The 26,941-nt window shown below is 40.0% G+C and overlaps 1 protein-coding gene across 2 annotated transcripts; it reads left to right on the forward strand.

The window, feature by feature from the left end:
- Positions 1-25,921, forward strand: PPP1R3C (protein phosphatase 1 regulatory subunit 3C). 2 transcript variants are annotated; one of them, XM_054072060.1, is made up of 2 exons: positions 1-23; positions 23,388-25,921. In XM_054072060.1, the coding sequence occupies exon 2, from the start codon at positions 23,389-23,391 to the stop codon at positions 24,343-24,345; it is 957 nt and encodes a 318-aa protein (XP_053928035.1). In that variant the 5' UTR covers positions 1-23; position 23,388; the 3' UTR covers positions 24,346-25,921. The 2 variants fall into 2 exon arrangements, with proteins under 2 accessions (XP_053928035.1, XP_053928034.1); XM_054072059.1 differs by lacking the exon at positions 1-23 and adding an exon at positions 21,588-21,693.
- Positions 25,922-26,941: the final 1,020 nt, after the last annotated feature.

Here is a 26,941-nt window from a genome sequence, read left to right on the forward strand (position 1 = left end):
GACGGACTAAGGCAGCCTTAAAAGTAAGCCCTTTTCCTTTCTGCTCAGGAGGTTAAAGTTTGTTTATGGGGAGGGAAATTATCCATATCGATCTGCAAGGTAGCTCATCAGATTTAAGATTTTCTGCTGTCAGCCCTTGATTTCATGAGGATTTCTCAGCTCTTTCTAATTGGTCCCTGCAGTGGTTTGCCTTGCTTTTGGAAGAGAAGGAAAATGCTAGCATTAGTATGGCATTTTAAGTGTTCAGAAATTTAGCTTATTCCAAAAGAAGAATGATTTAAAATTTATTCACTTTGAAATATTTCAAGATGAGACAGGGGAAAAACCTCCAACCAACAATACTTAATGCTGCACATCAGGAAATAATAAAATGTGCCTGTAAAGAAAACGGGTCTCTTTTTAGTTACCAAATTTTTTAAAACTACAAATAGAAACTTTCTCAGTGTAACCTACTTGTTCTTGGTTTTGGTTTTTTTTTTTTTCCTAAATTAAAGGAGCGGCTGATGAGTTTAAGAAATAAGAGCTCACTGCAAAATTGAAGCAGTACAAGTTGTACAACAGTGGATGTTTGTACAGACAGATCTTTCTACCAAGTACTTTGTCTAGTTACTTTAAGGATGAGCTAGTTCCTTTTCTCTGCCAGTCACTCATCTGTAGTTATTGGCATATTATATGTGCCAGCTTTGTTTTACCAGTAGATGGGGGTAAAGTGGAATAAATATAAAATGTTGTTCTGGAATAATGAAGGGGTAAATAAATAAATAAATAAAAGGAGACTTTGAGATAGTGAAACACTAAGAGACTGAGCATTGCAGAGGGAAGCTACTGCAGGGCCAAGTGGCCCCTCTAGGGGGTGGGGATACAGCGTGAGATGTTGACAAGCTGTCATCTAGGCCATTTAGTTACCAAAATAGTGGATCCATGAATGCAGCAACCAGGAGATCTGTGCAGGAGCTTGGTGGCCAGCTGTGGAGGTGGCAGTTCACATGATACATTTGGAGAAGATTCTTTTTAGTGGTAGGCTTGTGATCCTGACACCAGAAGCACAGATAAGTGTATGAGAGTTCATGGGAACTAGATTACACAGAAAAAAAGCCTTTAGTCCAGAACCCTTGTGATTTCTTTAAAATGATTTGTTGTCAGAGATGACTAGACAGACACATCTAGAGGGCTTAAAGGAAGCTTTTGTTTGTTTTTCTCTAGTGCCTGGGAGTGGATGAATTATGTGTGCGTGACAAAGCTGACAGACGGACTCCAGCCATAGCCTGACTTTTCCTTGCACTGGGAGGACAGAGAGCTTCTTTAAGAGCACAGGCGCTACATGTGCAAAAGAGAATTACGTGGGCTGCCAGCATGGGAACATGGCAGAGACTTTGGAAATTGCTGTTTGTTATTAGGAGGAAAGCCACAAGCAGCAGAGGAGCAGTAGGGCCAGAGAGCGGCATTGACTAGGGATGTTAGCAAAACAAACTAATTTGTATCTCAAATAGGTACAGTACTATATGAAATCTAAAAAACAAATAAAGACAAACTAGAATGTCTATCCAACCAGGTCATATTCAGCTTTTCTGAGCTGACAGCTACTTATGTTGTAGCTGTCTAGAACTGACTGGGATGGGAAGTAGTAATTCTCTTGGAAAAATCATCTTAGAGGGAGGAAATTTCAGAGGAGCAAGGACTCATGAGAGAATCTCTGCATTTAAGTTGCAGTTCAAGTGAAATTGTTTTCACAGAATTCAATATTAGTTTCCTTTCGCAATTGGAAAAAATAAAAATGGCTTTGGGGAGGTTCAGGCATCTTCACAATCTCCCTGGGCATTTAACAGAAGTGTCCAGGTCTTCCAAGTAATTAACACAGTAGGCAGGTTTCTCACTGCTGTACTCTTAATTGCCCTCTGAAGCACTTTACCTCTTTCCATTGATGATATAAGAAGATTATACTTTTAATTTGGATACCTAAATTGGTTGCCTATTGTATGTAATGTAAATACCATACCGAGTAGGCAGCGTAATGGAAATCAAAGAAGCAAATAAATGTAACATTTTTTTAAAAAATTAGTAGTGTACAGCTCCAACTACTTGAACGTAGATGGGCAAAATCTTATTTCAGGACAAATCTTTGAGAGGCAATTTCTCAACAGTTCAAATGATGGCTTCTGGGAACACCTGGTTCCATAGTTGGGGGGGAGAGGAAAAAGTGGCTATTCTTAACTTAAGCGTAAGCAACAGAGTTACTTGGTTCAAGAAGTAATTACAGTTTCACCATGAAGAAATAATGATCAAATCCAATTCATTTCAACATCCATAATGGAAGGCTCCCACTGAAAAGCAGTTCATGGGACTGATTCAGAGGAGGAATTGTGATGAAAAGAAGGAATGTTGTCATATTAAAATCAGGTATAAAACATTAAAATCCTAAGACTTACGGTGAAGAATATATTTCTGCAGATTATTAACTGAGCAACAAAAAATAAGAAACAGGTTCAAAAGGTTAATGGCATCAAACTGCGATGGTCACAAATTGCAGTCAAAAACAATACAAATAAATAGGTTTGGGTTTTTTTTTTTTAAAAAAAGGAGGACTATGAGAAGTGAAGACAGTTACGATATGTCCTGCTAAGCATAAGCGATCATGGAGCTAAACCAACACATGACAACTAGAAACTTCTTTGGTATGATCTTTCCAACATCTTATCACTTGTTGTAACCTGTAATCATGTCTCAGGAAGGGCAGAGTACATATTCATGGAAGAATAGAAGTTCTGTGATCCATTGGAATAATTCTGTTCCTGCAAGTAAGGTTTAAAACCTGCATCCAAAGACATTTTTGCCTATAAAAAATAGATCTCAAAAGACTCAGACATTTACCAGGTAAACATATTTGAATCCCTGCCTGAATGCAGAGTAGGCAGCCACGCTGCATTTAAGGTATTAATCCTCCTGTAAGGAACATATTCTATTTAATTTCTTTGTTCCATGGGTAAATTGAAGAGAGAAGCTGTTTATCAGACCTCTCAGACTGAAGCAAAATAGCACAACAGCTGGTTAGACCTTAAATTTAATGTAGAATTAGGCCTAACAAAACTTAGAAAACCCTGGCTGGGCAAGAAGTTCTAAAGTATTTCTATATTTGAACTGTCTTAAGAGCCAACTAAATTAGAAAACTGAATTAAAAGTAGTGAATTTAGATTAATTTGGAGACTGCCACATAGGTCTCTATTTTTGTATATGTTACCTGGCTAAGCGTGTGCAAGAAAAAAATCTTTTCACTGATGCTATACAAAAGGTTTGTTGGATTTCTACTATATTACTACGAAGATTAGCTGCATATTTAGCACAAGGATGGGCACTGAAACATAATAGCAAACTAACTCTGTATCTGTAGCAGGTTTTTTTGTATTACCTCTACATAGAGTGCAAGAAAAGACTAGTTCTTATTTTCCATTCGTTCATTGACTGATTATTAATGGTGTGTTGGAAGAGACCTTACAAGCTACAAGTCCTGATACATTACCAAAGTACTGCTTAACTGTTGTAAGTTTTATACTTTCATTTGGATTACCTTTTACATGCAGGTTCACAGAATTATCAAGTAGTCAATTGAATTACTTCCCTTTCAACTGCCTACTAAAAATAGCTGTTAAAACATTTTAAAAGTAAAATGGCTTTGGCATCAGTGCAACACACATAAAATCCATGTGTAAAGCAATTTTAAAACTGATTTTTTGTTTTAATTGAAAGAAGAGTTAGTGTATCGGTAGACTTTGTTTATTGCCAATATTATACATTTGAAGGATGGGAAAATATTAGCAAATTAAGTATTGTTGCTTTTTATCACAACTGATGTAAATGAACTGCAATATACCATTCACTTCTGTACATAGAAAAATCTTTTCCTGGCTTTTGTGTTTTATAGTAAGGAAGGTAAAAATCTGAATGTTTTATTCAAATAGTTTATTCTAGGACTACTTCTGTGATCTACTTTCTGTAATTCTTTATAAGCAACTGAGACATTTATTCTGCATTGGTTATAGAAAGTCTTATAACAGTACCTTATGTTTTTACTGATTCATGGAAAATATTTTTTCCCATTCATTCCAGAAAATGACTTTCTTTTTTTCACATATAGAACATACCTTAATTGTTGAAATATTGCCTTATGATCTCTCTCAAGATCATGGTTACATGGTGCCTAAAAGTAGTTAATAGTAGTGCTTGTATTTCACCTGGGAATGTGATCATTTTGCATAGCATGTACCCACTGTGTACTTGGCCAGTACAGCCAGTGCCTAACACCTGATAAATTTCTCTTTAGAGGGTGATATTTTTGAGTGTATAAAGTAATCTTTAATGTCATGAGGTTTTTTAGCTTTTTGGGAATTAGATTTAATAGTTATCCTTTTTGTATTTTAGAGGTGACCAAAACATGTCTATAAAATTAAAAAATAGGCTCTTTTTACTTTACAGAGTTGCATAAATGCTTACTATTGCTGTTAAGATGAAGTAACACAGGATGTCATTTCAACTGCAAGGTTACTTGGGGTTAAAACTAAATATATCTCAGGTTTTATCACTCTGGAGTCCCTCCAGGAGAGTAAGTGGTCATCCTGCTCTCTTTCCTTTTCACTTCTTTTCCTCATCTGGTCAAGGCCTTTCATCTTCATTACGGGGTCTCAAAGTACTTAACTGAAGGAGTTTCCTAACTCACTTCACCAGTATGTGTCCAGTGGGCACCTATTTTACTTTCCAGATCTATCTCACAACCTGAACTATTTCAAAACTGAAAATGGATCAGCTGAGTGGAAAGTTAGATTGGTGTGGAGGTAGTGGGCATGATTAAGATCTTAAAACCTTAAATACATCTTAAATGCTATCACTACACAGTAAAATAAAGGCCCCATAGGCATGCAACAGTGAAATCTCTTTCTCCTGGTAGGTTAGTAACTATTGTTCTTCAGAAATAATTTCACTGATGATCCTTTCTCTGTTGTCTGGACAGCTAACGCAGCAGAGCTACTGCTGTCATTCTTGATATTGTCCATGTACAGAAACTCTTCAGTGTGGACCAGAATAGTCCTTCCAGTGTAATGAGGACATAGCACCCAGCCATTTTTGTAGCCCTCTTAGCCTGTAAACAAAAATCCTATGAAACAGATAACTATCAGACAGAAGTTGGCCTCATTTGTATTTGTTTCAAGGTAAATTATATTCCTTGAAAAAAAAAAAGAAAATGGAATGCGTGCTGGTTACTAAGGATCTTTAATTGCGGGCAAACAAATATTTTTTATAATTTGAGTTAGTTTGATGCAACCAGTGAAGTCCCTTGTGTCAGCCGTGTATTCAGAACGGTGCAAAGCACTATAGAACTCAACAGCATACGCAGGAGAGTACACAAACAGCTCAGGGACTTTCTTCTCTGCTCAGACACTTTAGACTATGCTAGTATCTAATTTTATTAGGAATATCAGTTTTCCGTTTTATAGCTAGACTGAATAATCTGAAAGAAGTCTGCTTGCTTCAGCAAAGACTTGAGTCACCAAAGTGCAGACCATTCTTATCAGAACAACTAGTACATGCCTGCCTTTATGCTACTAGGATTTTATTCAAGACAGAATGATGACAGTAAGGGAACATCAGAAGGTCTTGGGAATCCTCCAGTTTAGCTAAAATAGCTTTTAGCAAAATGAACTTGGAATCAAATAAAATCATATTTTTTCTGAGCTATTCTCATTTGGCAGCTAATCAGGTAACTGAGAGGGCAGCTCTAAAAAGATGGATTCACCTTATGGAGAGTAGCAAGTAGAAACTGCCTCTTGCATCTAACAGCACAGCAGCACCAGCTTCTTGGGGAGAATTGCTTTGCTTTTAGTAGAGATCTCAGAGGGTCCTGCAGGTGATGACTAAGAACTGAATTAGCATTTTTTTCCCCCAGATGGCCAAGCTCTGGCTAGCAAAGTGTTATGGTATTTTTAATATTCATGTTGACTTACAGAGAGACACTCACATACAGGAAGTTCAGAAACATGCCTAAATGATTTGCTAGATAATCTGGGCAACCACCAGTCCGTTTAAGACAAGAAAGGAAACCAAAAGCTTTGCTTTGGGCTAGGCAGTTCTGCTGGTGGAGGCCTGAAGTTCTGCACTGACAGAAGGGATAAAGACAGACATAAATAAGTAAAATATTAGCTAACAGTCCTCTGTACTGTTTTATTTATCTACGAACTGATTCATGATGTACTTTGATGCTGAGCTCATAACATTCTTAAAAGGCATATTTAATAAGCCCCTGAAGAGAAGAATCGGTTCACATATGAAATTGGAGGCATTATGCTTTTTATGCTACTTACATTGCTGATAAAAGGTATTGAAAACCATACTGGCTAAACCTCAGTTATGCATTAATGTCTGCCCTTCGATCACACTCTAAATCACCAATCTTGTCACTCAGATTGCAACTTGAAAGCACAAGCTACGAGATGGTGTGAGCTGGTCTCTCAGTGCTGAGTTCAGCAGCTGAGGCCACCAAGACGGCAGGCTGCAACCGAGCTGTGAGGCAGCAGGATGGGTGCAAGGAGGGACAGGGAGTATGACACTGCTGTGCAGACTCTTCCAAAGCAGCATGAATGTAGATATTTTGTCTTTTGTATGGAGGTAATTCACCTGTAGAGATGGTAGAAGAGTTCACTCTAGGTATGGTAAAAGAGTTAACTCCAGAATGAAAGAGGAGTTAAGTAAAAGGAGACATGCTGCAAAGTGATATTAGAACCACCCAAAGAGTTATATCAGCAGAATGGAGTATTCATAACTTTACTATTATTCTTGGTCTGAGCATCAGAAATGCATGAACTCAAAGTTATGCTCCCACACAGGCCAAGCTCATAGTGTTACTCAAGTTGGATGTCTGTATGTATGGACAGAAGTCAGCTCGGGACAACACTGAAACTCATCTGTTAGGAACGAGAAGCCTAAGGAACCAGATGTGACCTTTAGTTACTGAACAACTTCAGAAATATATTTCTTTTTTACAAAGAAACAAGGAATCCAAGTTTGTCTGTGTTTGTATTTTGAAATTGCCCGGTTACTGATTTTTTTAATTTCTAAGTTACGCTGTGTCCAAATATTTCAGTCAGAGGATTTATTGGCAGTTATTTTTTCTTAGGCAAACTGCCAGTGTCCTCTCTTAAGCTCCTGCTTCTGCTCCAGCTGATCCCAGCACAAATGTGAAGGCTTACGTGACTTCATACTCCCCAGACAGAGCTTCCAAACTTACATTGTGCAAAAGCTTGATATAGCACTCTGTATCTATATTGGGAGCAGTTGTGTAAAGCAGCTAGATATATGGTTATTGTGAGTACTGGCAAATTCTGCTGCTTTTTTTACTCCTGGTGCAAAGTACTCTGATATATCTTGGAACACAATCTGTGCCATTTGGAAACCCTGCCTTCTGCCCACCGTTCAGGGAATAAAGGAGCTGAGTGAAGAGGAACCAGCACAAACATGATTGTATATTATGTGTCAAAAAGTTTCAAACCAAAAATTTTAAATCAGTTAAACACCTTTAGTATTCAGGCCAAAATGATACCTTCATTTTGATAACAGCTACCATAGAAATATAGCTAAGAAATTACCTTGTAGTACTGGATGCAGGCTATTTTGTATGTTGATCTTTTGCAAAGCACTGGGGCACTTAAAAATTAATGGATGGAAACATTAGGATAAATGTTAACTAAGAATCCCAAGCAACAAGCCCCATTCAATATATATAAAAAAATCTTGGAATTTCAAAGGGAGAGGGGATCATTTTCACCAGAGTGTGACAATTTTCTGAACTTTGTGGCTACTTGATAGGAAAATTTACATTGCTTCTCCTATAGGAAACAATAAGTTTGTGAAAAGACAAACAATAATAATTTTTCCAGGGACTGATTACAGAGGAGAGAAAGACCTTCCATAATTTCTTGGTTTCTTGACTGGTATTTATTTCACATTCTGCCTTTCAATTCAGGAATCTCTAAACAGCTTACTAACTAGCAATTTTCCCATCATTTCCATCTCTCAGAAGGCTTTAAATCATCAAGTGATTAACAAGGAAATATATGACAGAAATAGAGGAACTGGTTTTTATGTTTACAGCTTAGCTTGAGCAGGTTGTGTTGTGCTGTGTTCAGACAGTGACTTAACATCAGCATTGACATTCCAGGCTAAATTCAGAAGGAATTCAAAGTAAGGCCACAATGACCTGCAGGGACTTAATTGTATGTTCTTTTGCTTTGTTATGTGCCGTTTACCAACTTCTATCACTCTCTCACATTTATCTATATGAAACTAACACCCTTCTGTTTTTAAATTGCCTCTGAATTTGATCTAGACCCTTTCCTTTAAAATATGTGTTCATAGTTGTGCCCTTGAGCTGCTGAACTTGTCTACAGCAGAACCACTGACATGCAAACTTTGGTTTTACATTGGACACATTAGCATGTGGTAAGTCTAATAGCACACTCACAGTGAGGCACCGCTTCGGAGCTGACAGGCTGCTAACTTTTTAAGCTGCCTCTCAGATATAACTGAGAACATAACCACCTGTACTTGTTTTTTTGGACAATGAAGTTCACCTGGAGTCCTTCTGTGGCTGTAGCAAACCTCTTTGACATGACCCACAATGAAAGACTCACTGAATCAATGCTTATCTGTCTTCTGTTAGCTACAAGTGACAGGAGGCAAGGGCAGATCTGATCCCTTCCTCTCATGTCCTCAGAGCAAGAATGGCAGATTGAGTCCCCTATTATATTCCCTCCAGCAACTCGCCTTGCCTTAGTTCTCTGATGAGTTTTCCACTGTGGAATGCTGTGCGGATGTGTAAGCCCAGCTCCGAGGCTGGCACACACAGCAGCCAGACATGCTCGAGACTGGCACAGCTCCTCTAACGGCAGGGACAAAAAAAGAGCAGCCAGAGAAGGAACAGGACGGCAGGAAAATGTACCTTTTAAAATGTCATGCACCATTTTAGCTCTCACCTTTTCCTAACATTTGTGTTGTATCACTTGAGGGACAAGGCAAAGGGAACTGAGCAAAGGAAAGGCAGTGGCCAACATCACCTCTGAATTAGGTCCTCTGTGCTTAGCACTTCTCAAGGACACCGAGAAGTTTTTTAAGATAAAATCCAAGAGGGAATTTCTGCCAGAGTATGATGTTTGGATAAAATAAATGTGCCTACAAAAAACACTTAACTGCAGTGAAAATATAAAACTCATTTAGACTTAAAATTTCACTTCATACATAGCATATCTAAATAAAATAACTTTTGCTTAGTTCTTTCTTGGCAAAGGTTACATTTAAAATATGACACATGGTGGGAGAAAATGTTTAATGTGAATGGTCAGTACTCTTTTCCAGTTCCCCCTTGGGGAAAGTGTAGGACACCATAGTGGAGTGCCGTGTCAGTACCCAGTCTAGGATGCTGCTCAGAGACAAAACAAAGTCTCAGAGATACAGAGTCTTTTAACTCAACTTATTTCAGCTGGCATCCATTTTTTCCATCACCATTTCTTCCTACTCTCTGCCTCCTGCTCCAAGTCAGACTGAGTTTAATAGACAATTCCAGACATTACTATTCAAAATTGCCCTCTGGCAGGAAATCAGTGTCCCATTTTTCGGTTTTGGATTTTTTTTTTAAAAAGCAAACCAAGCATATTGTCAGGATATATGCTCATATCTGTTTTACTCACTCTAAAGCTATGCATACACTTTTTGCATCAGCCATCCTATCACCTGGGCTACAAAAGACAAATTTAAGGTGGATGAGTAGTCAATTATCTGCATGAATGAAGTCTCGGTGGGTAATTGAACTCATCTACTCATAAGACTTAAAAAGGAAGAAAACTGGTTTTAGTTATGATGCTGCGTATCAGCAATGGAGTTTTGGTAGTCTTACCCTGCTAAAAGTATGCTGACTCAACATTTAAACTATTGTATGACATAACAGTGGTTCAAAGAATTTGGCAGTAGTTTTGCTATAGTTGTTGGAGTGTATATAGTGCAGTATATTGCTAAGTCTCCTTTCCTTCCTGCTAGAAAGTCTTGCCCTAGTTCCTTGTTTCAGATCTTGACCATCTGACTCTTTTGATAAGGCATGAGAACTTCATCATTCACCTGTGAAACTTACACCACTATTAATCTGCAGGACATGTAGCAGATTTGCTTTGCTGGTCTGCTGAACCGCTTCTTCTTTGGTAAAAAATTGAGACAGATAAAATAAATATTAGTCAACTCTTCTTGAAACTATCACAGTTTTTTTACGGTGTTTCTTTTCAGTATTGGAACAGATTGGTGTTAGTTATTGCCATTGAAGCCTACTGAATTATACTGGCACTGCAGTACAGAAACACATTTTCAAAAGAACCCTGGGCTTTGTTAAATTTGTGCAAACTGTTGTGGCTGTGGGGATGATGCATAGTGAAAGCAGAATTGTCTCAAAACTTGGAGCACATCCCACTGAATGGCTTTCTAAGCAGCTCCTTGTCCCATCAAGAAAAGACTGGTAGTAAGAGTTTCAAGCAGAAGTTTCCAGCCTTGTTATTGTTGGCATTTTAAGGATTACACACTGACTGTGGTTAAATTTGTTCAGGGAAAGATCTTCAGGAATATAATTACTCTTTCAAACTCATATGGATAAAGAAAGGAAATGATCCTAAGAACAGAGGACCTCAAAAACCCATGAAAGCAGGAGGAATATCTCTGTTGACTTAGCTAAGAACCTACGATTAGAGCTGTGGGCCAGCAAATCGTGGCAGGGGCCGTCTGTATTTATGCGGTAACAAGTTATTTATCACTTCACACTAGTTTGATGTGCTTACACTGGAATAGGTCTCATGCTTTTCAGAAAATCTGCAGTTTCAGTAGGCACAGTTGTTCTTAATCTACATTGCACCCAACTAATAGGTTCATACAGGTTAAACAAAACTGAGATTAATGCCTTATTTTGATAAAAAAATGGTAGAAAGGTTTTGCACATATCAAAAAAGATGTTCGAGTCCAGGAAGCTCTCCTCCTTGGACTGAATGGCCTTCACCTTCATTTTTGTATATAGCTATCATAAAAACAGGGCACAAGCATGAACTTGGAATGCAATTTACAAAAGCTGTAGTCTGCTACAGGCTATAATATGTATTTTTGAAGTTCTGCATGCCATTTAAAAGCACAGAGGACAAAACTAATGCTGTATTACCTGTAAAGTTTATGGCGAGGGATGCTAGAAGGACGGCATACTGGAAGAGATGTTATATACCAATGAGTCTAAGGCTAATCTAGACCTTTTGATTTAGAAGATGAATGACAGAAGGCATGGGCATGCTCCTGTGCACGGCATCTTTTTATAAAAAGAGAGTTGACAATTGTCAAGAATATGTTTAGACTTGTGAAGCTTTAGGATGTAGCATATGAATCAGTGATCTTGTTTCTTGGTTGAGCAGATAATAAGTCATCACTTCCTCTATCTGTACTTACGTTGTGTTACATAAAAAGGCCAGGTATACTATTTATTTTCGTATTATACCTGCAGGGCATTCATAACCTGATTTTGGAGCTAGCAGCCCTGATAAGGTGTCATTTCTTAACAGGAGACATTCCTTTGACCAACACCCCATCCTGCTTTCAACATTGCTGTGCTATGACTAGCAAAGGATTTTCTCCTTAAATATGTCCTTCATGGGATACTCAAATACAGACTGTATGAATTATGAATATGGCTATTATCTGGAGAAGCCAAATGTGTAATGCATGATAGCAGTAATGAAATGGATACATCATTTATAAGCTAACATTTGTATACAGAGCTAGAATTTATTTTCTTTCATGCTTTATGATTATCCTGAGGGAAAAAGCTACAAATGGAGCAACTTTCCAACTTTCCTTTCCCTTGGTGGACAGAGAGTTTTAAAACTTAGGTTGGATGGAAACAGATCTATTGTACTTTATTCTGTAAATATTTTACTTCTTTCCATTCCCTCACTTGCTCCCAAAGGACAGAATAAAAACTTCCTCTCCCATAAAAGACAGCTGATACGGCCAGGCACTCGCTGGCTCAGGAGAGAGCCTGCTCCTGCCATCCTATCAGCAGGCCGCCAACTGCCTTCGCTGAAACCCGTCTTCCTCCTATTAGAGCTGTACAGCATTGCATTCATAAATATACTACAGAGAAATATATGGACATACGAAAAATGATCAGGAACTTTAGGCGGGGCTTTCCCTAACCCAGGAGAAGGACATGAATTCCATGCCACCCATGCCTTGTGTTATTTTGTGTCCGATTTCATTCTCTGGGAATGAGTCCCTGGTAGAACTCCTTGCTAAAGACAAAGAGAAAGGTTGGAGGTTTTTTTTAAAAAATGGTTGTTTCTAAGATGAACCGATGAACATTTTTTCCTCAAAATATTCTAGTTTTGTACAAAGAAAAATTTCAAACCCACTCCTGGTTGGGAGAAGCTTTTCTCTTACTAGTCTGGGAAAATAAACAGAAGTCCTTTTCCTCTCCAGCACACCCAATGCTTCATCCTTAAGAGAAAAGTCCTCTAAAAACTGCTCATACCCTTAAATACTACGTTGTGACTAGTGAACATACGTCAGTGTCACCGAGGTGAGATCTGTGCTTTTGCAGTAGAGTGCAAGTTAGATGAAGTTCGTGGAATGAGCTGTGAGTCGTCTGGTTAACACCAAATGGCTAAAAAGAACTAGCCAGGATGGATCTGTGTGGTTTAGGTTGGCATCTGAGCAACCTTAAGTGGTTTGGAGCAAAATTTTGTTGGGGTGGTGTAAGAACAGCATGGTGAAAGAGCAGATGTGTTTTTTCGCACTAGATGCCCTTTTAATGGCCACTGAAAGTTTTCCAGCCTGAATGCTTGAGTGAGATGAGGCAAAGGACTGAGGAAAAACTTAGTGCCTTTTGTTAAGCTAACAGGGCAGTAAGTCTTGGTAAAAGATTAAGAGAGATGAAGTGGAAGTTTGGTGAACCAGTTTAGTATACTTGGAGCCACACGGTATGAGAAGGTGAAATGTAAATTGACAGCATGAGAAGTCACACAACCACAGTGAGTTAGAAGAAGAGATAGGAAGATGGAAACCGCAACATGGGTGGAAATAAAGGTGTGGAAGATTTTAAATATAAATATTTAAAGCAAAACCCTCCAAAGAGGTACAAAGGTGACCTATTCAGGAGATCAAGCAAAGCAAGTGGTTCGTGTATCAGCATTTTGTGGATTTTTTTTTTTTTTTTTAGTTTTACAGGGAAATGTGAACGGTTGTCATTTGGAAATGGAGGCAGATGTTAAATCAAAAGTCCCAAAGGACTGAAAAATTGCAATAGTCTATTTATAGAAGTGCAGTATCCCTTCCATAGGTGACTGGAATCATATACAAGAGAGAGACTGATTTCCAAAACTGCTGTATTTGGAACAAAGAGCAATAAAAAGAGAACCCCACAATGCACAAATAAAATGTAACTCACTGTATGCCAAAATAATGACAAGATAACTGCTGTTTCCCAAACAAACCAAAGAGCCTTGGATAAATTGCACAAACGTCTATGTACCAACCTGTACAGAGGCTTTGCCACAACAAACAAAGAAGTTCTGCTCGTGTTCTATGTTTGAAAGAACACCATGGATCTTGTTTAAAATCCTGAAATAAAGGCCAAGGGAAATGATGATTCCCCTTCATTGGTTACTTGTGAGGTGTGTCCTGTTTTGGGTCCTTCAATAAGAAAGCCTCATGGATTAACTGGAGTGAAAGCAGCAGAGTCACCAAGATGCTTAGGGGACCGAAAAGTGCTGCACAAAGTGAAGCTGAGGGAGCTGAGTTAGCTCAGCTTGCAGAAGAAATGGCTAAGTAACTAGTGAGGCAAACTCCTACTAGTGAAAGAGGCAGTAGAGAGAAGATGGAGCCAGACTTTCCCATGAGATGTGCAGCAAAAGGAAAAGAGGCTGTGGCTACATCCTGCAGCAAAGAAATAAGTAGAATAGAGTGATTAAGCACTGGCACAGTTTGCCTAGAGAAGCTGTGGATTCTCTGTCCTTGGAGGTATTAAAAGCTCCGCTGGACAAGCAACCTAAGCAGCCAGATCTAACTTTGAAGCTAGTCTTGATTTCAGGAGGAGAGTGGATTAGATCAACTCATAAGGTCCCTTCCTAACTCTGTAAATTCTGTGACTCTCATTCTCCAGAGAAGCATGCAAGATTTTTCTTACTGATTAAATCCATTTTTGAAGATTGCAAAACTTACTATAATCATTATTGTATATATGGAGGAAGCACATTTAGACAGTAAACTCTCTGTGTTCTGGAGAGCAGCATCCAAGAATGACCCAAGGAAACCAAGTTCTTGAAAATATGTTCTGCAGGCCACAGATCTTTCTATGCTCAGAGTCCCTAACTACTTCCCCTCCCATTGTGGGATGAAACAAGACTGATGCTGTTATAGCACTTGGATTTAAGAGCTTCATTCTTTCCAGCAAATCTAAGAAAGAAATTAATCTCTGCATGAAATTTTTATGCCTGTGAAACTAGGGATATATATATGTGTGTGTGTGTATATATAGTTGTGCACCCAAACAGGATAACTAGGTCAGATCCTAGGCAACTCCATTTTTACAGCTGAAGTGATTAGAAATTAGACTAAATCAGAAAGAGAAAAGGTTCATTCATCTCTTAGACCTATGCTATAGGAGAGCTTTTTGCCCCACACAGCAAATCTAAGAAAAAGTTGACACAGAATTTCACTGTACTGATTTCCAAGCTCTGTTCTTCCCTTGTGATATACAAGACAAGAAGAACCTAGTGACAGAACCTAAAATACAGGAATGGATTCTCTCTCTTGGGTGGCAGAACAAGAAAAGGAACATTATTCAGACCCTTTAAAGCCTCCTAGACACTAGGTTAACATATTGCAGACATTAGCTGGGCCACTATCACATATCGCAATGCTCATTCAGGACTAAGGTTTTCATTCAACTTAAGTCTTATGGGAATGGGTAATCATATTGAAAAATCATCTGTCTTCTACAAGGCTGTAAGGAATTGTTCACATATGAATAAAGAAATCACATTTTTTTCTTGAAAGGTTGCAAAGAATGAGAATACTTCCCATGTAGCTGATGGAAGTGTCTACTCAGACAACATTTGCTTGGTCACACAGGATTAAACATAAACCCAATTGCAGAAAGCAACATTTTCCTTACTGTTTTATTTGGAAAAAACTGCTGATCAGGAGAGGTAATTCCTCCACCTGGGCCTAAGGAAGAGGATAAACACTGATTGTCTCTACACAGCAACATGAATTATATTTACTAAACATTTGGTCGCATAATCTCAAGTTTCAACCTTATCATCTGTGTGTCTAAAAAAGAAAAAAAACTCATCACAAAAAAAAAAATAAAAGAAATGTAATTTAAAAAAATACTGAAATATTGCATTTCTTTCAAACATGTAGGAGGGCCTTTGCATTCTCAAAATCTGGTCTGTATTCATAAGCCAGATTTAGATTCATATATGAAATATATGTATGTGTTTTGTCTTCTGCACTCTTGTGAATCCTTCACTGGAAGCTCAGATTATTCCAAGAATGAATACCTACATTCATGTTCTTCCTTCTTTCAGTTTTTCTTTCCCTTTTTACTCTAAGTAGCAGCAATTTATAAGTAACATAGCATTGTCTTTATTTCATCTGTTGCTTACTACATACAACCAAAGCAACTGTACTTTTAAAAGGCGGCATTTTGCATAAAAGTTGTTCAAGGGAATCTTGCTAGAAAAAAAACCCCTGAATTTAATATAATGACACTACACAAAACCTTTGAGCAGCCAGAGATACATTTTCTTGCTTTTTCTATGTCAGTTGTTTCAGAAGGCAATGCATTTCTCTTGTACTATATATTTCCAAAGCAATGACTCATCTGTCATTGACTAATCTGTCATTAATCAGTCTTAATAAGATTAGACATTTAAAATCAATTTCTAACTTCTAATTCAGTACAAAGCTTTCAGTTTCTAGGAATTTAAATGCCTTAAATGTAAATGCCTTTGAATTTAACCTTACAATGTTCTTAGATCTGGCAAGAACTTTTGTTATTGACTTAAGAACAACCAGACCTGGACCCCCTGCCAGTGCCTAAAGATTTAGGCCTACATTGTATCCTGGTGAGACCAATTATCCTTATAGTTGCTGTAAGAGAGCACAAACCCCATCCATCTTAGCATAATTTCTCAGAGAGTTTGGCTGCACATCGCTTGCTGCTTTCTCTGGGGGATGGGTGTTTTCTGCCAGGCAGATCCACAAAAAGGCCCTATTTCTACAAGGAAGCTGCAACGGGAACAAAATGGATTTACTGTCCTGTCAAAGTCTGAATTTCCAAACATTAATGGAATACCTGGAAAAGTTAAACATTTCAGAAAACTTACTATTCTCATCTCCAACTTTACATTATTTTGCCTTTTTGAAATGTTTCATTGTGTTTTTTACCTTCTTTCTTTCAGCGTTAAAGGTTTATTTCAAAAGCAGCATATCCCAAACAAACATGGTTTAGCAGCAATTTCATCTTCATTGATACCAACAAAAAATGCTCTTGGAGTCTCCCAAACTGTAGCAGTATCATAATAATAAAGAGGAGTTTTGTGGGCACCGGAACACTTTTTTTCCCAGACTTCTTGTGCTTTGTCTCCTAACAAGCAGTCATAAGTTACTGATGTCCTCTTGGTGAGGAGATCTCAAAGGCTGGAGCATATTAGGTCTAGTTGAATCATGAGGAATGGGGTAATAAAAATTCTAAGAAGACCGGAAATTTATTTATTCCTCATAGGGACTGTGCCAATGCTGAAGAAATCCCCAAAACAAAAATGGAGTTTCCCTGGACAAGTTTCCTTGGTATATATTTGTGACTATTGGGAATTTTCAAAGTTCATCAAAGGGTTCTGAGAAGCAAGTATAGAAAATAAGCTTGTATTAAGACTAAATAAGGCTTCTGCTCACTGGATTTCATCGGATAAATTACTGATTTTAAATTTTCAACAGCTCACAGGCTCAACTCAGTTCAGACTTCACTAGCCTTACTATGTACCCGAATAATTACTATTTGCATCACAGTCACATTCATAGAAACTTGCTGCCCAACTTCATAGATAATACAAATTTACAAAGATCAGTCTTAATAGCAGACAGTAACTAATGAACAGAAGTGCTTAAGTCAAGAGAAAAAAAAAGGCTGGTGTAAACCTTGTGTGATAGCACTTGTCCCCTGACCTAATGGGCTTTGTCTGTTTATTATCACAGATATTCTTTCATTCAAGCTTTGCTTCGTTCACAGGTTTTAAGTGTTGCTGCAGCAACCAAATATGTGCCAGCAAAAGAAGGTGGACGTTTTCTAGTAACCTCAGCATTTTCCCTTTGGCCTAGCAATTGATTTTAGTCTCAAGCTAGACAGACCTGAGCTTCAAGCTAGCACAGTCTCAAGCCCAAAATCAAATAAAAAACTCCCCTGTTAAATTGCATACTGTAGCTGCATTGAGCTAGCATTGCTCTCCCACCCTGCTAACAGCAATAACTTTTCAAGGGATGCATTACTATGCAGTAAAATGGAGATTCATGTTTTTTTTCTCTCTGGAATTTTTTCTCCTATAAATGTGATCATCACTTAACTTTGCTCTAAGGAAATACTTGCTTATCTTTCTTTCCAAAGGCTTAAATTATATGCCAAAGGCCATCCAACTCTTTCTGTACCCTCTAGTACAAGATACCTCCTTTCTTCCCTCCATGGAGCTGTGGGGGAGGACAGCAGAGAAACACAGTGACCTGAGAGTAATAAAGTCAGCGTAAATCACAAAAACTTTAATGACCCAATTTCAGAACACATACTGAAAAAGCATCTCTTTCATTCTACGCTGCCACAAAATGACCAGAGCCAACAAATAAATAGTAAAAGCAGCCCATTGCTTCCCGATGGCTGACAGAAAGGCACAATCACTTATTATTTGCTCTTAGAGCTGCTGATTGAAAAGTGTTGGTTGGTTCAGACGGGTGAAGAAACAGTGAGACCTAGAGGGCTGTCAACATATAAAAGAAGTCACTGTGGAGCTAATGCCATATATTTGTCTTTGAATAGAACAGTGTGAACGCAGTTGCCTCATTGTCACTGAGCAACACCACTGAACTCCTTGCAAAGCAAGCCTGTGTCTTCCGTTGCCTCTGCATGATGTAGACTGAAAAACTATTTTTAAAAACATGCATTTAAAGTTTACCAAAACTATGGTGACTATACTGAAACTCTGTTTATTATAGCTAACTTGTTGTGATTAGTTTCTTACATATAAGTGCGATGTTTTCAGAAAAAGACAAAGAACTAGTCTAGTAGGTCAGTCAGGTTTTCCATATTACAGAAGCAGTTGGAAGCACAAGTCCATATGATTGGTCCTAATTTTATCATCAACACTGCCTCTTCCTATATGTGCGTGTGTGTGTTTCTGCCACCACTTCTATGTGCACCTACTAAGTCAGGAAAGCCGATACGCCACAAAGTACTGTGAAATGCAGAGTAAAACAAAGATTTTTTTTCTCCAGTGCTCCCATTTTAGCAGCCCTACTTGAAAGGTAAGACAGATAGATCTACATTTTTAAGCTGCCTGTGACAGGAGAGCTGCCGAACTGAAATAGCCGGAAACCTGAGCACACTATAAAAAGCGCAGCTAGAGAACCCTCATTGACAGTGCAAACTGGTGTGCTGCCTCAGATAACACTGTCAATTTGCCCTGATGCAGAGATGTCTCCTCAGATGAAGAAAGAATTACCCTAGCTGTGCACAGCTCTCTCTCTGCTTGTATTGGCAACCCAGAAACTGGGACACCAGTCTGTGGCCATGAACGTGCTCCAGGTTACCAAGTAGGCACGAAGTTGCTGTATCCAGTCCATATTTACTGACTTGGGCAATGATCTGCCCATGAAAGGCTCTGTATCTCACTACTGTTTTTTTGCTAAGCATATCACTTTAAAGAATCTTTCATAATATTTTCAAAGTCAGGCAAACCAGATATTTTAACACAACAGGAACAAGATGTTTTCTTGCAGCAAACAGGGCAATGAGCTGCTACACAGTAGCAGGAATGTGTATAGCAAAGTCTCCAGGTGACTCCTTTTGTGCATGCTTCAAGCATGGAATAAAATAATTTCCTAGGTCTCATTTAATTCCAGCCCACAGGTCATGTGATACAGCACCTCCAGCTGCTGCGCGTGCTCCCCAATACTGCAGCAGCCCCGCTAAGCTGTGCTATGGGGGAAGATGCATGGGCAAAGATTCAAGTAGTGCAGGCTTGTAATACTTCTCCAGAATTATTCACCTATTTATTTTGTAACGGGGAAATAGAGGAGATTTGGTAGGTGGCAGCCATGTACCCAATCCTCTCTTACGCTCACAGGGCATGTTGGGCCCTGCTCACTGCTGCCAGGCAGGCAGCTGGGGCTGGAAGGATTTGTAGCTCTTCCTAAAGAGAAATAAACCCCTTGCAACTAGCAAGTCTTTAAGAGTACTGTTTTCTAATCCTTTCCCTAGGCAAGTGATGAGATCTGCCTTTGAGAGGGAACTGGCAGTTGCCAAGAAATAAAGAAGATGGAGGGGAAGAGGATGTGAGCAGCAGGGATGTGACTGGAGAACTGGGGAAGGTCATACTGAATAACTGGCGCCACGGAACAGGACAGTACTATCCAAAACCTTGCCTGCATTGCCAGTTAGTCCTTCAGGCTTCATCTGTGTGACACCGAGTGTCACGTACTGGCACAATAGGCAGGAACTTCAGTCACCAAGGGTCTGAGCTAGAGACTGAAGTCTTACTGTCCTGTGAATGCTCTCATTATACATAGAGAGACAGCGCACTGCTCCATGTGCCGCACATCAGTCAGCAGAAGTCTTTGCTCCTTAGAACTTTCATGACTGCTTTTTCTCTCTGCATCTGTATAGCTTGAACCCAAAATGGAGGTGTCCTTGTTACCACCCGCCATACTCACATGCTCACACAGTATCTCCTAATAAACTCTCACACATAGTGGAGCTTTTTATTTTTCTTTTTTTTTTGCTCACAAACCAAGAACAGATAAATAATTTGCATAGGTCAGAAAAATCCTGTATCCTGTATCACTATAAGCCCCCTTTGCTTAATGTAGAGCACAGGACTTCCTGCTGTTCATTTGTGCATTGTCTCATCTACTGGAAAAAACTATGAACTCAGAAAATTACAGTTCACAGACACCATATCACATCTTATAGGGTGACTGAAAGTCATCTGTTGCCCTTGGGAAGGAGCAGAAAGAAGGAACTGTCGATCCACAGAAGACACATAGAGCCAGTTAGCAGACAGAGAATAGTCTTGGAAGAGCAGTAACTTGGGATGGACCTTCTCTGGGCAACTCACAGCCTGTAGGAGACAGCACGCTGCCACCTGTGGGCTGTCCACACCTCCAGCATTAAGAAGTAACAGCATTGCTATGGCTGACACCGTGTTCTACCAGTTTTTTTCCCTTTGCTCTGGAAACAGGCAGTAGATAGTGTGGGAACTACAGCAGGGCCTGTCACATCCTCAGACAGTGTGCAGATCACCTCGTGTGGGAGGTGCACAGCAATCAGTGCCATTCAAACTAAATGTCCAAAAGTACTTTTTTGCTGAGGGCAAGGACAGTTAAATTCTACTATGACAGATTTCTGGCCCTGGCAAAATTATCTTATAATGTAGGGCTCCAGGTACTTTTCAACAAAGCTGACAATCTATAATTTGAACTGGGTACTACTTTTGTTCCATTAGGTAACATCCTTTAGCAGTGACCTGAAGCTGCCCTACTTTGACATGTGAAACAATATCCACTTCACATGGAAATCCCATGTAGCAAATAACTGTTTGCTTTCCAGCTGATAGAAAAAGCTGGTGTTTGAGCAAGCCCACTTTGAACCTTCTGCCTGCCTTCCAGTTGCTCTGTTGAGGCCTGGTCTCCTGCTTTCCCCAAGGAGGACAAGGGGGTAAGGCAGAGTTTTGGAGCACTGTAGCTCCCTGTTCCCCTCTGGCTCAGGTCAGGCAGACTGATTCCTGCCAGAAAGAGGGCTGCCCTGCTTCCTTCAAAACAATTGCATTAGGTCATGATAACCCTGAAAATACCAAGAATAAGTGCCCTTTGCCATCAGTAGGCAATACAGTGAGGTACTGCGCGAGAGGGGAAGCAAAAAAAGGAGGAAAAGGGGGGAAGGGGGGAAAAAGGGAGGAAAGGTGATGAAGGAGGAAGGGGGGAAAGATGATGAAGGAGAAAGGGGAGAAAAGAAAATAGCAGGAAAAGGAGGGGAAAGGAAAAAAAGGGAATAAACGGGGTAAAAACTATAGGAAAAAGGGGAAAACTAAAAAAAAAAAAAAAAAAAGAAGAAGAGAAAAGGGCAAAACCTTAAAATTAAAAGAAAAAAAAAAAAAGGAAAAGGGTGTGGGTGGACAGGACCGGCGGGAGCCCCTGTCGGGGGGCGCCCCGGCACACGCCGCCCCACGGCCGGGACACGCGGAGCGCCGCCGCCCCCCCGGCGGGGCCGCCCCTTGGCTGCGCGCTGCGGGGAGCGCCCATAAAGGCGGCGGCGCGGGCGAGGCCGAGGCAGGCGCGGCCGGAGGGCAGCAGCGGCCCCATGCACTGCAGCAGGTAAGCGCCCCCGCCCGTGCTGCGAGGCTTCTGCCGCCTGCGCTCCTCCCGGGCTTCTGCCGCCTGCGCTCCTCCCGGGCTTCTGCTCTGCGGGAATAAAGCCTCAAACCTCCCACCGCGCTCCGGCCCAGGCTTTACAGCTCCTGCAAAGGCGTCCTTGCGCTCGGGCAGCGCCTGTTAACGCGTCCGATTGTACATCTGCTGGCGGTTCATTTGTGCCTCCTCCAGCAGCCTGCCTGTGTCAGATTGTGCGGTTGGGGTTTTTGTTTGGTTTTCTTTGTTTGCTTGTTTGGGTTTTATTTATTTGCTTTTATTTTTTTTTTTTTTTTTTTGTCATTTCAGGTTTAGGTTTTTTTTTCTTCCCCTTTCTTTTATTTTCCTTTTTTTTTTTTTTTTTTTTTGATAACGTCAAATCTCAGGAGCAGTCCAGGTGTGCAACACGAAAGTTGCAGAGAGAGTATTTTGAAGCCTTAGTTCTTTTCCTATTAAAGCAAGGAGGCAAAACTTGATTAATTTGATGCTGGTGCTCTCCCTGTCCTACTTATTATGGCAAATGCTGCCACAATAAAAAAAAAGGCAGGAGAAGAATTCAGAGGCATTTTTTGGCAGGGCTCTGGAATACCACTGAGAACCCTGGGAAGGAAGGAGAAAGCCATTTATTTATGTGACAAAGCAGTTGCTCTGGCTTCCCGTGACTCAACAAAAATCTCTGTTTCCAGCAAGGACTGCATCCTTCTCACAAGGGTTGTGCTGCAGTTGAAGCCCTCTTTTACAGACAGTCAAGCTAACTGGCTTCAAATGTGCCATGTCCTTGTACAGGAATTGTGATTTTCATCATTTGAGAGGGGAGAAATAAACCTGTAGTGTTCTTATTGAATAATTGCAGAAGGCTTTCGGCGTGGACTTTGGGGGTTTTAAAAAGATGTTTTAAAGCCAGTTGTTGAAGCACAATGAGGTGAAAAAAAATAAAGTGTGTGTCCTCCTCCCTCCTTTTTTTTTCCCCTCCTAATTCACTCAGCAGTCAACCTTAACAGTGCAGCAGAGCTCTATACCTAGACTCGGGGTTAGTAACTCATAGAAGATATTTCCAAAGGTGCTTTGGCATTTTTAATACTCTGAATTAGCCAAAACCAGAGTGCCTAACAAATGCTCGTGTGGTTGTTCGGAGCTGCAGCGTGATGGTTCTGCATCAAGGTATATAGCATCCCATTTGATGCTGTGATGGGATAGGTGACTTGCTTAATATAGTTCTGCCTTGGCTCAGAGATGAAGCAGCTGATCCAGCTTGCTTCAATTTTAAGACCTGGCTCAGAGTCTCTGACAGGGAAGCTAAAGTAGATGAGCATTCCACTGTAACTCAATCTGTTTTACTGGTTACTAGAATGTTCTTTTCTGTATTTTCAGGGAAATGTGTTTGATTAGTTGTCACTAAAATCTGTTTTTCAGAGGTTTGGAAAACCCAAATGAGACTACATTCGAATTAAAAGAGTTCAGAATTAGCAAGAAATGACTGAATAGTCTCACCTTACTTCCTTAGCTCGAACCATCAATTTTAATTTAGGCTGTGTTATTTAAAGCTGTGCAAAGATGAGGCCATGAATAATTAAGACAGTGGATGAAGTAAATACACATTCTTAAGAAGCTTCTTACCTGATGTAACAAATAATAATGTCCTGTCTTTCTGTTCCTTTCAGAATGATAGAGATCTTGGACCCGAGACCCTTGCCCAGCTCCATCATGCCTGTGGACATGGCCATGAGAATTTTAGCCCATTCTCCATTAGCCCATTCTCCACCACTGAAGAGTTTTCTCAGCCCCCTTGAGGGCTGTCAAAGAAACAACTTTGTGAACAGATTCAAACCTCTCAGACCGTGTCTTCATGTAAAACCTGACTCTGGAGCTCAGAAGAGTGACTGGAACCACTCAGCAGCCCGAGCCAAGAAGCGAGTTGTGTTTGCGGACTCAAAGGGGCTGTCCCTGACAGCAATACACACCTTCTCAGAATTCCAGGAGCAACCTGGATGGGATCTGCAGTTTGACCTCTTAGGCCTTGAAAATGTAACATCTGGCTTGAAGCTACATGATGAGAAAAACTTAATTCTGGGTTTCCCTCGGCCCTCAGCTGACTACCTGGACTTCAGGAACCACCTGCAGAAGAACTTGGTCTGCCTGGAGAACTGCACCCTGCAACAGAAAGTGCTGTCAGGCACTGTGAAAGTAAAAAATGTGAGCTTTGAAAAAAAGGTTCAGGTTCGAATTACCTTTGATACATGGAAGACCTACACGGACGTTGAGTGTGTATACATGAACAATATTTATGGCGATTCTGAAAATGATACTTTCTCATTTACCATTGACTTTCCTCCTGCCATTTCCTCTGAAGAGAAGATAGAGTTTTGCATTTCTTACCAAAGTGGAGAACATACCTTCTGGGACAATAATGAGGGTCAGAATTACAAGATTCTCCACGCAGAGTGGAAGCCTGATGGTGTTCAGATACCATCTGCCAAGAAAGACTGTGTAGATGTTCAGACTCCAAGGAGGGGACAAGAGAGAGAGCCTGATCAACTAGGCAGTCCGAGACTGTCTTGTGGTCTCTTTCCTCAGTGGCAGAGCTTGGGTCAGATAGAAAATTCATCACCATATTGGTGATCAATACTAGCGAGGAAGCATTCTTCCATTTGGCAATAGAGCAGTGTTAGTTTTCTGGTTCACATCCTATGTGACAAAACCACCTAGCAGGTTTTGTTGGCTGGCTGAACAAATTCAAATTTATTAGTCTACAGGACTTGTTAAACCGTATAATGCTACTGAAGTTCTTAGCCAAAGCTTATCCTTGTAAAGAAAGAAAACCAAGAGAAAACTCACACATATGCCACCTACTATAGAAATAGCATGACTGTATCATAAGTAGACACTGCTTGCTTTCTGCTGTAGACTTTCCTCAGTCACTAGATGAGAGACTCTTGTGAGGAAGTATGGAAGGCGATGGTATCTTGGCAAACTGTAGGAACTATGTGTGAAAGAGTATGTGTGTGTGCACAGGGATGTTACATGGACAGACAATCACAATTCATTTTGCACCTATTAGGAGAGCAGTAAAGATGAGGAGATCCTGTCAGGATGGAGGCTTGCTATGACCTCTGTGTGCTTGTACCAGCGGCAAGTGGAAGCGCATGGCTAGGATCTGTGGCCTCAATACAGGTTAAGAAAATAGGAGAGAATAATGGAAAAGTGGGAGGAGGGGAAGAGGTAAGATATGCTCTATAAGTTGGAGTCATGCAATGTTCTAACTTCTTTCCAAAGCTGGTCTTCTAAATCTCAGAGAAATTTCTATGGGATTAAAAGGAGAATACAGAAAAAAATGTAATGTAAAAGTGACCACTGCTTTGGAAAGCTGTCTCTGCCCTAGTTGGCTTTGCGAATAATAAATGTGCTGCCTTTGAGAACAAATCTGACCTTGACTTCATCAACTTGCTCGCTTAGCAGGCAGATGGTTACCTTCTAATGTTAAAAGGAAAACATGATTTTTAAAAAGATTTTGAAACCACCCTATGTGTGGATTAGCTGACAAAACAGACTGAGCAATTTGTAAACTTTCTAGTCTGTAGTGGCGTTAGATGATTTGATTCGTCACCTGATCTAATCTTACAGCATCTGATGGTTGTGTCCTGCTCCCTATTGCAGTTAGTGATGACTTTTCACAAGCATGTAACATAAGCAAGGTCCTTCATATTGAAGACAGTGAATTAACTGCACTTTGTGAAAGCTGATTTCTTTAAAAGAGTAGAGTTGCTACTAGTTTTTTTTTTTCTAGACTGAATACAGGCTTGCACACAAATAGAAAACTGCTCTGTTTTATTGTACCTCATTTTTTGAAGATTTTTTTAGAGTAAACTAATGTATTTTTTTATCCTTTTGCTTTCTCAGCTCACACTTTAAAGGTGATCTGTGTTTCATGCAAGACTTGTGTGAGAAATTGTCCAATACATATTAAGCAGTTGTGAATACTGCCACAGCTTTTAGCTGTACAGAAATAGTGTTAACATCAAATTTAAATCACATTTTTGCCCATTGCTAAGTATAATATCCGGAGTTTGAAGCTACTTGCAATGCAGTGAGATGATAAATACTAAGGTGAAATAAGCCTTCTCCACTTATTGCACTTTTCCCCCTATGTAACCCTTGCTGCTATGTGTAAACGAGCCATTTTAAGAATAAATTGTGTTTTGATACACCTGGTTCTTATTGTGTCAGCTCAATCTGTCTATTTTCTCAACTTCTTTAAGCAACTTCAGTTGTGGTATAAGGTACAGCTGGTTTGTTCTATGTCATGGAATGTTGCCTAAATCTGGTTGTGGTATGGTCTCTCAGGTCAGCAGCTGGCATTACCTTGAAGATCAAATTCAAGTTCTTCCCTAAATGAGAGATCTAACTTTAGAAGTATTTGCTTTATGAGTTGCATCATTTGAAAAAAAAAAAAAAAAAGGAACCACCAAAACCCAACCCAACCCAAAACATGATGCTACATCTCAACAACTTCAACTGGAGTATTTCAATTTGATGGATTCTGTCAGTGATCTTGCTGTGCCATGAGTCTGTCTGGCAGGATTCTGTCTTAATCTGATAGCCAGACTTAACCTGCTGAGCTGTAGCCTATGTGATGCTTGCATGGCTGCATCTGGACAGCAACACTTAATGTCTCCTGGCTTACTTTCACCAGGTACTTATCTCATTGTCTGCTTCCTGCAGCTGTACTGCTGCTTGGGGCACTGGGAGGTTGGGGTTTTGCCTCTTGCGCCCAGGAACCAAACAACTCCATGCAAAAGAAAGTGTCTGTCTTCGAGCCAGCCATTCACTTCTGACGCTGCAGTGTCAGCCTACCCTTGCAGTAACTTAGAATGGAGAAAATAGCCCGAGAGCACTAGTCCTCAGAAGGGTTTGGTACACCCTTGCTTCTCCTAGGTGGCAATTTAGACCAGTACAGCAACAGAGCAGGTGAGCCAACACCAGTTGCACACCAGATGCTTTGTATGGAAATTCCAAACATATTAAGAAAATATGTGAGAAGATTGAGTTTAGTTCACTGTTGCAGACAAAGTCAGGGATTTTCCAGTAAGAAATCTAGTTTTAGTTATGAAAAAACAATTCCCAGAATGCAAAAGACAAAACAGTGCTGCCAGCACGTTTCTGCTGTGGGGAATTAATTTAGAGCTTCCACTTGTAAAGCCTGCAGTGGACACAGAGC

This window comes from Cuculus canorus, chromosome 7 (genome assembly GCF_017976375.1).
Source record: "Cuculus canorus isolate bCucCan1 chromosome 7, bCucCan1.pri, whole genome shotgun sequence".
NCBI classification, from domain to species: Eukaryota; Metazoa; Chordata; class Aves; order Cuculiformes; family Cuculidae; genus Cuculus; species Cuculus canorus.